Source organism: Macadamia integrifolia, chromosome 8 (genome assembly GCF_013358625.1).
Source record: "Macadamia integrifolia cultivar HAES 741 chromosome 8, SCU_Mint_v3, whole genome shotgun sequence".
Lineage (NCBI taxonomy): Eukaryota > Viridiplantae > Streptophyta > Magnoliopsida > Proteales > Proteaceae > Macadamia > Macadamia integrifolia.
Window position 1 is genome coordinate 18359473 of NC_056564.1, and position 12819 is coordinate 18372291.

A 12819-nucleotide genomic window follows, 5' to 3' on the forward strand; every position below is an offset into this window, starting at 1 on the left:
GGGGGGGGGGGTTGGAGTGGGTGGGTTTGGGGCCCATGCCATCATCATGCAAAATTCGTAGTGGTGCATTGATTTGGAATGTGAAGGGTTCCCTAGCATACACATGCACAAATACAGATCAGAGAGTTAAGTGCCAATGATTTCTACTAGAATGCCTTCTCATTCACTTCTAAAAATCGCTGATAACTACGGTTTCTTTTAATCACCTCTTCCCTTACTCTTTGATCGTCAGTCACAAACTCACAATGCATCTAACGTCATCCTAATGTATGGCATAGGAAATCATATGCCTCAAGTTGATCCTACTTACTATTTTCTAAATTACTAATTTTGAAACTTCATACCTCCCTTAGTTTTGTCCTTCCCAGACACATATGTCATGCCTCAGAATAAGACTCCAAATCCTAATAGCTATTTGAAGTTCATTGTTCCACTCCCACGATTGCCACTTCCTTCTCATTCCTGGTCTCCTGTAGTTCCTTAAAATAAGACATAATTCTAATGGTTGTTTGAGTTCATCATTATACAATCAAGATTGCCATTTCCCTTTGGGTTCCCCAGGAATCTCTTCTATCATAACCTCTCTACCATAAAAAGCAGCCAAAATGAATACCATGTTTTCTGGGGCAATTTCTATGAGAGATTCAATGTAACAGCTGCACTTACAAAAGGTGAAAGCACATGGAAAGTAAAATAGTTCTTATAATCATAATTGGACAATGTGGTGTATCTACAGGTTCCCCATTCAATGGATGGTCCAGATTAGCCCGTATGACCGCACCTTAAAGTTGAAACAGTAGATGTTAACGAGCCAAGAGATTCAGGTAATCTCTTTTCATTCACAAATGTCGTTCTGTTATTTTCAATACAGGCTGATCAATTTTGGACAGTCTGCCAACTGATCAAATTTTCTTATCAGGTGGAAAACTGGTTTGCATATAACGATTACATGGTAAAAAAGATTCTCCATTCACAATATATGAATTCATAACTTCCCATTGCAGTTAACTACAATTCTACAACTAACAAGTTCCAATTCTAACAAAAACCAGTAGGTTAAACACAAAATATGATAAAGACAATCATCATCATAATAGAAACTACGGAGTATCTTCCATACGCAACTCCTTGCCCCATCCTCACCCTTCAAAATAACAACAGATCGTTGCAGATGAACTTGGGAAAATAATAATACAAAGAAGTATTAAATGACAGCATGCATAAAAGCAAGTACTTTTCAAGGTAGAAGATTGCACTTCAAAATGGAAAACAAACAAGTAAACACTTTGAAACACGAAATCAAAACACATAGGATACATTTTAAGTGCTCACCCCAATGCCGACTGGTACGGTGTGCATATGTGGGACAGCAGACACATTAGCTGGAAAACAAAAGGAACCTTCAGATACTGGGGAAGGAGGCCTTAAAGGTGTTTGAAATGGGATGAAACTCTTTGCATTTGGATTCAGCTTAAATTCCTACACGAAAAAAATGTTAACGTTACAAAGTAACAATGTCAGGCAAATTCATTCATCAGCATGAATTTAGTGATGACTTCTCTGAAGAGAAAGAGCAAAAATGTGAAGAATTTAAGATCTGAATATATTGTGAACATCAGAAGCACCTTGGCATTAGGATTTAGTGATGATTTCTCCGAAGATAATGATCCCACAGATGAGCTTGGTGACAAACCAGGACCACTTGAAGCTGATGGTGCAGCTACACACACTGAAATGGATGACGTAGAACTACCTGGTCGACCACGGGAGTTGACAGCTTTGATTGTTCCACATTGCTTTCCAAATCCGATAGAATCTGATGACCCAACCAAGCTTCCATTTTCTTCACCTTTCGACGAAACAGAAGATGAAGGAGCAAATGCAGTGGCACTGGGAGATAAACCCCCTTTATCTGAGACAGCTTTCTTCACATTAAGTGATGATTGTATATCTACAGTAGTGTTAATAATTTCCAACACATCAACAACCACATATCTTTGTCATAGCCAAAGTATAAGCAGACCAAATATTCTTTATGGAAAAAAAATTGCCACATCCAAGTTCAAATGGATCAATTCATACACCCACAACATCATAGCTTCAGACCAACTACAAACAAACCAAAATTAATTATACGTAATCGTAAATCTAACTGAAGCTCTCAACACAAGTAAGAATTAAAATCTCTTTTTTTTCTCCCCCTTTTTTGGTGTGGGGGTGGAGAGGAATGTGGAAGGTACACCAGAATGCAAGCCAGAATACTGACAACCAACTTGGGAACATTTTTTAATCTCTAAATCAAACCTAGCTATGTAAATGGAAACTGTGAACACAAAGGGGTTTTAGATTGACCATCGCAGTATTGCATAGGAATGGAGAGAATGTGAGATAAAGAAATAAGTAGAGACTACTTCTCACATTTTGACACCCTTATCTACAGGAACTCTTTCATGAGCATGACAAAACCATGCTTCGAGCTTCATGAAGTCTTAGTGATGCATAGATAAAACACAGAATTGGGCTTATTCTAGTGGAAATAAGCCTTGGGTTGGGTTATATATGCGTTGGGCCTTCGAATGGTTTTTTTTTTTTTTTTGGTAATAGGCCACTTTAGTGGGCTAAAAATATGGGTAGAAGATAGGAATATGGGATTACTTTATGAGGTTAGTTTGAGATAATTTATTCCATTAAGGACTTGTTATTTCCTTGGATCCAAGTGATGTCATGCAGGTGAGTTTTGCAGCCCATTAAGAATATAATAAGTAATTACTCCAACTGGTATGGGTTGCTAACATTAACAATTTCCCAAATGGGTATAAATCAAGACTTTAAGGGATGCCTTGGGGAGTTTTGGAGCCCCTCCCACACTGGTTGGCCGGGAAAATATTGATGCAGGTATGTAATCAGCATTTTATTCTGTTACTTACATCCTGTATTAAGACTTGTGAAATGCAAATAACATGTATTATTGTTGTAATGCAGCTGAATGATGGGTGTTGTATTTTGGTGGGGGGGGGGGGGCGGGGCGGGGCGGGGGAGGGGGGAGGGCAGCACACAAGAATTAAGGAAGATGGCAATCAAGAGGCTCTCCAAGAAATGTTCCGCCTCCGAGTGTGAGTGAAACTGGTGTACGTTTTTGCTCATCCACTACAAGAGGCAGAACCGACTGGGTTCCCAGCATCTAGCAGACTTTGTGTATGTGCACTACAATATGAGGCTGAAGGCACATACAAATGGTATGGAAAACGACAGCTACCTGATCCAGCTCACCAACATTCTCAAGGTGGAGGCAGAGGAGGAGGACCCCTTGGTGGAGTGGGTGAGGGATAGAGGTGAGACAGTGATGGATCAGTGATGTAGATAGGGCTGTCAAAAGGACACAACAAATCAAACCAGTTGGTTGGCAGCCTTGCCCCCTCCACTGATCCAACAAATCAAGCCTCTATTTTGTCTTCAAGTGAACTTCTAGAAGCCCAGTCAGTTCAGCCATCGATGGGTGCAAAAACAGCTGTTAGAATCTTCAAGAAAATCCCTACCGATTTCAGTTTGAGTACTGTTTTGTCTTCTTAATGTGTCTTAATCAGCAAGCAATAGGAAATCCGTGGAAAAGGTTCTAGAGTATCCAAAATCCTTGCTACCGATCTCAACAGTAGATTTTTTTTTTTTTAATGAATGAACAATTAAATTACACAGGAAGATGAATAAACAAGGGGGGAAGAGGGGGGGGGGAGGGAGCACAAAAGCAAAAGCTAAACACCCGGGAAACATCATAAGGGGATCCAAAATAGTACCAGGGAGATCCCAAGCCTCAATAATGTGTCTATTCCTAGGGAAGTCTCTGATATGGCCATACTGGAGGCAACCAAGCTTGGTGGAGACATCAAAGTGGATGGCATTCCAAATCTTATCATAAGAGTAGGAATTAGAAGTCCATCTACAAAGATTGCGCTCCATCCAGAGGTGGTTAATGGTAGTGCAAAAAGCAAGCTTCCCAGAGGTGTCACAAATAGTAGAACCGGCAAAAGTCATGTCAACCCAGATCCATTCTCTGTCGAGCATGGTTCAAGATCTCGATGATATCTCTTTTTTTTGAAATGGCAAGATAAGTTGGCAAGTGAGGTGTAAAAACGACAAGATCTAGAGATCTCGGAGAGATCTTGCCGTATAACTCGGTGAGTTATTGTTTCAGTCCCAACTTGGTCCAACCAAGTCACTTAAAAGTGAGGTTTCGACCCCAAGCAAGAGAATCTTGTTGAATCTCGCTGGGGTCTCGTTGGTTTCACCTCTACTTTTTATAATTTTTTCTTAATTTTAAATTATTATTTTTATTAATAATAATATCATAGTTAATAATAAATTATAGTAGAGTAAACTAAAGAACACCATTTTCATTCCAAAATGCACTAACAATATAAAGATTAAAGTATTGGTATTGATCATCATATTGGTCAGCCAAAATTAAGATACGTATCAGAGGGTATCGTATCGTATCGTATCGGATCGGAGATACGCTAAAGATACACAAATAAATGGATAGGAAACATTTTTTTAAACACTTTTGCATAAAGAATTTGTTAAAAAAAGCTATTGATAACATGTATTATGCATAACACTAAATTGAGGGTATCGCACTAAGAATTCAAGGTTTGTAATTGTCGCATAAATATAAAATCCTTATTCTCAACCTTGATTTTTATTTTAGTTAGAGAGAAATATGGCTGATAGCAACTTTGGAACAAAAACCCCTCAAAAATTCATGTTTTCTGAAAAATTACCCATCTTGGCCATTATATGACCGTAGCACACTATATCGGTACATACCGATACGCACCGATACTCACCTATACGTACCAATCGATACATACTGATACTCACCAATACGTACCGATAGATACACACCGATATGTATCAATACATACTGAAACATACATTTCACCTTGATTTTATATTTTCCATAAAGTCGTATCAGTGCATATCATATCGTATCGATGTGCATCGGTGGTGTATTGATGCATATCGGTATGTATCGTAGGATATATATCGATACGAAAGGATTTTAAAAATTATATGTATCGTATCGGTGTGTATCGTATCAGTCAGCTAAATTTAAGATACATATCAGAGGGTATCGTATCGGTATCGGAGATACTTTAAACCATAACTTAATATTTACACTACATTAAAGTAATTTTCAACACAAAACAGTGCTGGAGGTGGAGATATTGCATGGTTACATGGAGATCCAATGTCAGATAACAAAAAAAAAAAATTAAATAAGGTGTAGGTATTATAAGAAAATGGTTATTTTTGGAGGTGCCACTAGGTTAAAGAAACATTTGGCTGATGGTACAAGGATGTTGCCAAATGCCCCCAAGTTTCTTATGAAGTGCAAAGACAAGTGCAGCGGAGCCTAAAAGGGGAAAGGTTAAAGAGGCAGAGAAACAAAAGTTAGAACAAGAATTTGATGAGGCAGCCTTAGAGAGCCACCCAACAGCAGTGGATGTTGACTCTAATGAATCTGATAGTTATTGTAGGCCAGAAAAAGGTATGACAAGGAAGAGTGGAGAGAATTGCAACAAATTAAGGCACTGAGCAGGATCTCTCATCAAGTGGAAAAGGCTAAGCAAGTAGAGATGAAGAGAGGAGCAGGTGGCTCTAATTCTAGAGTAACTGCATCAGATGTGCCTCCCACAGAGGAAAGAAGGAATAAGAAGTAGAGGCATGTGGATGTGCCTCTCAAGAGAACTCAGAGTGTGAGGGCTGCCACACCCCCATCACCACCCCCAAGACGACATGATGATCCTAATGAGGTCCTGTGGCAAGATCCTCTAATATATAGATAGCATAATACAAGAAAAAGAACCATGAAGCAAGTATGGGGTACATAGAAACAACTTGGGGATGCAATGCCACAATTGTTTTTTTATAATAGCATCCCAACTAATGTTGCACAAGGGACATATTACCAATCCATGATTGACACTGCAAGAAGGGCTGGTCCAGGAACAAAGGGGCCCACTCCTTATGAAATGATAAATGTTTATTTGCCTCATCAAAAGGAGTTAGATGAGCATATTAATGGCTTGAAGACTCAGTGGGAAAAGATATGGCGTTACTGTGATGTGTGATTGTTGGACTGGACCAACTAGACAGTCCATTATCAACTTCATAGTGTATTATGATGGGAAGACTGTCTTCTTAAAGTCTGTTAATGCATCCAAAGAGAAGAAGGATGCAATGTACGTATACAAGTTGTTGAAGGAAGTTGTTCTGGAGGTGGGGCCAAAGAATGTTGTTCAAATTGTGATGGACAATGAAAGCAACTTCACGAATGCAGGGGAGAGACTAATGAATAGGAAGAGCAAACGGATCCACCTTTTCTGGACAGCATGTGCAACCTTTTGGTATCGGGTGTGGTCGAACAGGCAAGAAAAGTGACCACATTTGTTTACAACCACAGATATTCTCTATTTTTGTTGAGGGGCAATGCTGTGGAGATTTGGTAAGGTCAGGCATTACTCGATTTGCAACCAACTACATTGCATTGAAGAGCTTTCAGGATAAGATGGTTGGTTTGAGATCCATGTTTGCCAGTGAGGAGTGGTTTGGATGGAAGGAATCAGGTACACCACGTGGTAGGGCAACACAGGCCACCATCTCTAAAGAACACTTCTGGCAGGATGTGAAGAAGGTCCTTATATTTGGCCCATTGGTAACTGTTTTGAGGTTGGTAGACTCAGAAAGCCTGCCTAACTTGCCATATGTGTATGCTGCAATGGAGAAGATGAAGGAGAAGGTGAGAGCATCCATTCCTAGGGGTGAAAAATCTTACATCAAAATTATTGAGAAATAGAAGAAACATTATGCATCCATTGCATAAAGCTAGTGAGTTTTTAAACTTTACTATAGTCCAAGTTAAAGTTACTTTACATACAAAGACAAGTTATCTATGGAATTTGCAGCGTATTATCTCTCATTCCTAAGTTCCACTACAAGTACAATCTAGGAATGGATGATATATTGCTAGAAGCAATGGAACTTGTGGTGGCAAAGTTGGTCCCTAAACCTGGTCTTACAGGCAACATGCAACACTGATGTGGGTTAATGTTTGAAATATGTATTGTTTCATAAGTCCTCATGAATTCCCTATTGTGTACTAACTTGTATTCATGTTTGAAATATGTATAGATAAAGGAATTCAGTGATGCTACTGGGAGTATTGGTCGTGCAGTGACAGTGGCCGGAAGACAAAGTATTGCCCTGGTGAATGGTGGGTCCTCTATGGAAAAGATGCACCTAACTTGAGAAAGATAGCAATTAAGGTGCTCTCCCAAATTTGTTTTGCATCTGGATGTGAGCACAATTGGAGTACATTCTCACTGATCCACACCAAGAGGCGGAACCAACTAGGTCACGAAAAGCTACAGCAGTTGGTGTTTGTGCATTACAATATGAGATTGAAGGTACAACGCATACGTCAATGCATGGAGGGTAACAGTGAACCAATTGAACTTGCTCACATTTTCTAAGAAGACTCCGATGAGGAGGATCCCCTATACCAATGGGTGAGGATCGAGGTGAACCACTTATGTATCGACCTAGGGGTAGGCCTGACCCCGTGGTAGCTAGTCAGATGGGTACTGACGTGGATGAGTATATGTCTCAAGAGGGTTGTGTGCTTTCACATGTATCCAGGCCTTTTGAGTCCCAAGCTACTAGGGTTGATGTGGAGCCTGAAACTGTTTGGTCACAGTCCAATGATGATGATGATGATGTGCAGGACCTGCTCGTGGTGGTAATAGTGGACATTGTGGTGATGGTGATGGTGACGGTGACGGTGACGGTGACGGTGACGGTGACGGGGATGGTAATGATGGTGGTGATGGGGGGATGCACGAGAGGTACCATTACATGCACCAAAGTAAGAGGCGGTGCAATTCACATGAGAGACTCAGTTCACCCATACCACACAGGACATGGACCATGGTGCATGTTCCCCCACACCCTACAAGAAAGGCTCACGTGGCCGATTCATAGCTGGTGGAGAAGAGCAGGATAGCGTGGACTCCATGGACATCTCTATTAGAAGCTTGACTGACACTCTAGGAGGCTTAAGCACGGAGAGTGGTATTCATAGGGAGCAGTTGCATTCACCGTCAGCTATAAATGGCAGAGGGACAACCGGTTCAGACTATAGTCATTATAGTCAGTTTGGCCAGTTTGGACACCCACTGGCCAGCTCTTTCCCCTCTACCTTTGAGTATAAGGGTCAATCACACTCCCACATTGGGCCAAGTTTTGTGGATAGCATCTTCGAGGTTCCAGCCCCCCAGCCATACATGCCAATGCAAGTTCCAGTTCGTCAAGCACCAACCAGTAGTTGTTGATCTCAATCCAACTCATTTAGTTTCAGAGATATCTACCCAAGGATTGGATATCTCCAGTATGTTGATGATGATGTTTATAGGCTGTTGTGGCAGACTTTGAGTATTACTTTCGTCATACTATGACATGGCCAGAATTTGTGATTCAATCAGAGCAAAATATACTTCGACATTATCATCAACAATATGGAGGCTATGATGTTATGGCCCGTCACTCATTTCAATACTAAGAGTCTAAATGTCTAATTTCTACTTTCTACTATATCAGTATATCTATGTTAGTTATTACTAATATGTACTTTATGCAGCTATGTTGTTACTTGTTATGTTGCTATCTTATGTCATTTCAAATTTCCGATGTATGTGACTCATTAATCATCAATAGCAATTAGAAATGATGTCTTTTATATTCTAATGATTATGTTGTGTCAAAACGATGATTGTGGAAGATGGATTGAGGAATATAGCATACCAGATGAAGGGTCTGAAGAGTCACCGACTACTTACATAGGGTATAAAGTCAAAGTACCATTTTGAGTTTGATTTTTAAAAAATTGATGTTTCAATTGTGTTTAAAATGCCTAAAATAAAGTAAATACACAGTTTTAGGGGCTACAAAAGGCCATCTTCCCACCAAGACCAACCAGCTGATCTCGGCGAGATCTTGCCAGATCTCATTTTTTAGGATAGCAAGATGGGTTGCGAGAGCAAGATCTTAAACCTTGCTACTAAGAGGGAGAATTCTCCTTGTGGAAGGCCAGCAACGACTAAGGACTTTTCTCCAAATGGAGGAGGAGAAGGGGCAAGAAAAAAACAAGTGGTCAATATCTTCCGAACCATTCCAGCAATCACAGCAAGAGGGGCTGGAATGGGGCGGCGGATAAGGAAGCCTTGGGTGGGAAGGCAATTGGAGACGGCGCACCAAACAGTGAAGCTATGGCAAGGAATGTGGCCTCTAAACCAAGTGATTCTGTTTTTAGGATGGTTTACTTTAATTTCCTTTTTAGTTTGTTTCTAATTCATAAGCCAGTGCCTAGCCTATTTAAGAGAGACAATCGTAATCGATTGGAAGAAGTTAATGAAGTCTATCTTGAGATGGCTTATGCTGTTTTGTCGTGGGATACAGTTGGGTGAGAAGCCCTAGGTGAGATGCCAAAACTTGAGGGGTGGGATCCAGAACCAAACCTTCTCTTCCCCCCTTCTTAACCCCTCCATCGATTCTTTTTTTTTTTTTCCCTGAAAGAGTGATTTGATCATTGATTGAAGACCTGAAGATCATCCATTGCATCAGATTGAAGAACAGCAAAGAAGGGCCATAATCAATCCATACTATGTCAGGGTTTTGAGGGAGATCGACCAAGGCCATATCTCCCCACTGGTAAGTCCAATTTTCAAAATCAAGCCCTTTTGGGGTTTCATTCCAGCCCCCATGAGGCTCCTTCAACCAGAGTTTGGTGGCCAGCTGAAGCTCCTATCAACTATTCCTGAAGGTTTACATTAGTTTCCTAATTGGGAACCAAATTTCATATTTCCATATCTGTGCATCCATTCAGTCACTTTTAAGGGTTTGTTTAGCAGCACAAGAGTAGCATTCGATCAAAATTTGAGCTTCATCAGAGACTCCTACAGCCAACCGCTGGCTTCCTCCTATTTCAGCCAGATTCAAACTCTGGTTCTATATCTGATTTCAAATTTGAATTTGTGGGATCCGAACCGGGGTTGGGTAGTTCCTACCTAGCCTTACATTCAATCAGGCTGGAGGTAGGCCTGACCCCAGATAGCCAATCAGATGGATGCTGATGTGGAGGACTTTATGGCTTCAAAGGGTCGCATACTCTCACAGAAACCCCGACTGTTCAAGCCTGCACCTGGCAAGGATAATGAGGATAGCCATGACTAGTCCCACTACAATGATCACACTCGCATACAGTCACCATCTACTCGTAGAGATAATGGCGGAACTTGCATGCAGGTTTATAGGCTTGTTCATGAATTCACCTTTATATATAGCGACGATGATGATGTTGTGATATGTGTGCTTCCCTTCAAGAGGAGGATGACTAGGCATAGGAGCAGGAACAAAAGCCGATTCGATTCACTGGGGAGACCCAGTTTGATCATGCCACACAGGATATGACCACATTGCAAGTCCATCCTCCTCACGTGCATGCTAAATGAGAGGACCTCATTACCGGTACCGACTAGATGAGCAGGGTGACTGTATGGACGTTGATTGCTTGTCTAGCACTGTTGGAGGATTGAGTATATGTAACACAGAGGAAGTGGGCACGCTGAAGAGATCAATTGGTTGCAGTTCAATGCATATGGCGGCGGCTATGGTGCTTTCACTGGTTTGGGGGAGCATACATCTTCTTTATCAGTTCCTAGTGCTCATGAGCATGATGCCCACTCAGTGCGCTCACAGAACGGATCATCCTTTATGGGCAACCCTCTTCTCCTACCCGGCCCACCAGTCATACATGCCAACAACACCATCAAGTCACAATGGCTGGTTCTTCACAATGCGGTGACCTATACCTTAGGATACGCTACCTCCAATATGTAGATAAGGCAATTTACACGGCAGTTGTAGAAGATTTCGAGTGTTTCTTCCAACACATTATGATGTGGCCTGCATTTGTCATACAGTCAGAGGAAAATTCACGTTGGCACCACCGATCATGAGTGGGCTCGATCCTCCACATTATGTTCATGGAATTAGCCATTAGGATGGCCTCAGGGGGTCCACTTTGTAGTTTTTACTCATGTATTTGCAGATGATATTGTATTGTTGAGACTTGGGTGTCTATGTTACATGTACTTTGTTCTATTTCATAAATAACAATTCAACATTATGTTTTCTTCATTCATTATGCATAATTTACTTGTTTAACTTTCATTCTGTCTTCTGGTACTAAAACAATGGGTATAATAGGCAATATTACACAAGGTATACAATAGGGTTTGGCATATACTACCAACCAAAGGTGCAAATCCAAACCACCACTTTGCAAGACTTTTCTTGCAATGTAAAGGTTTATATATGTTTATATAGGCAAAAATAAGGTTTGCCAGAAGTACCGGAGCTTAATATGGCCGTTTGCCCCACTTAAATGGCCACCCAAAACATGCACTGTTTCGGCGAAATTTGCCCATTTCGTTATATTTGGGTATGACCAAAATGAAACTGAAATATGAGTCTTAGAACCTTGATGACAACACTATGTTGGAAATTTCAATAACTTTTGAGAGGTAACAGAATAATTTGATAGCTTGCATGCACAACGAAGCCCACCAATGAAATTAAAGACGGTTGGAGCTAACACACATGCCATTGAAAATTCTCGCAATAAAATGTACAGAATGACACAATATCGGAAAATGGAAAATGCTCCATTAAATTCATAAAATACGATAAAAATACAGCATTTAACATGCATAATGAAATATAAATATGGCTAGTACTCACCCTCAGATTTTGATGTTTGAGTTTCCTCACTGACATGGCACTGGGTACCAAACAAAAGACAAAAACAGATATTAGCAAGTATGCATATTCTCCCAATTAAGTGGGACCGACAAAGAGCACAAGGAATAGCAAGAAAACTCCACAATAATTTCAATGCTTAACTCACAGTTTTCCTCTCTGTAGACTCTATTGAGTAACTCTTTCCTCCATGCTGTTCTCTAAACTGGTTCTCATGCATCCTGAACATTTAGAATCCCAGATTAGAATCCCATAGGCTCACCATTTTCTTCATGAAACCAGTAATTTGACAGTAACTCATTCACTCTCTTCATTGGAAAACAATGGCAAGAATATTGTAGCAAAGATAGAAACCTGCTCTCGCCATCCAAATTTGAGAGACTCTTCGAAACAGAGTCAGAAGCCAACTGTTTAGCCAGATCACTAGAACTTAATCGGTGTAAATCCTTGCTAGCAACTGATTGAGAAGATTGGGAATCATCCTGCATGGCAAAAACCCCAAACAATTATTAAAAAAAAAATCGCAGTAAAGGACAAAGGCATCATTTTGATTCAAAGTTCATGCTAGAACAAAGAAAATATGAAACATATAGTCAACATCTCTTTCAGGACATCAGGTTGAGGAGATACCCTCTGACATTGCCATTACTGGGACTACATGAAATCCAGAGAGATGGGCACTAATAACTACTAGTTTTGCTAGAATGTCCTACTTAGGAGCCTCATGCTGGAGGGTCTGTGGAAATGGTTTGATTCCTTGGCACAGCTTGAAGAACATCAATATCTGTTCTTTTTCATCATTTTCATTCCCCCAAGCCCTATTGGGGGAAGGGTGGGAAAGAGATTGTTCCCTGTTTAATCACAATATAAAATGTTCACATGTATGTGTACATATGTCAATGAGGGAGTGAGTTGAAATTTCCATTTCTTCAATGTATCCCCCCCCCC

The 12819-nt window shown here is 40.5% G+C and overlaps 1 protein-coding gene across 3 annotated transcripts in view; it reads right to left on the minus strand.

Annotated features, from left to right (window-relative positions):
• The window catches only part of LOC122085739 (polyadenylate-binding protein-interacting protein 4-like), a 46018-nt gene that overhangs the window by 12503 nt on the left and 20696 nt on the right, over positions 1-12819 (minus strand). For 2 of the 3 annotated variants that reach the window (XM_042654269.1, XM_042654268.1), the window contains exons 9-13: positions 12226-12353; positions 12020-12092; positions 11854-11893; positions 1626-1951; positions 1333-1479 (exon numbers count right to left, since the gene is read on the minus strand). In XM_042654269.1, coding sequence (XP_042510203.1) covers positions 1333-1479; positions 1626-1951; positions 11854-11893; positions 12020-12092; positions 12226-12353 — 714 coding nt within the window. The remainder of the gene's footprint in view (positions 1-1332; positions 1480-1625; positions 1952-11853; positions 11894-12019; positions 12093-12225; positions 12354-12819) is intronic. The other variant, XM_042654270.1, reaches the window with a different exon arrangement.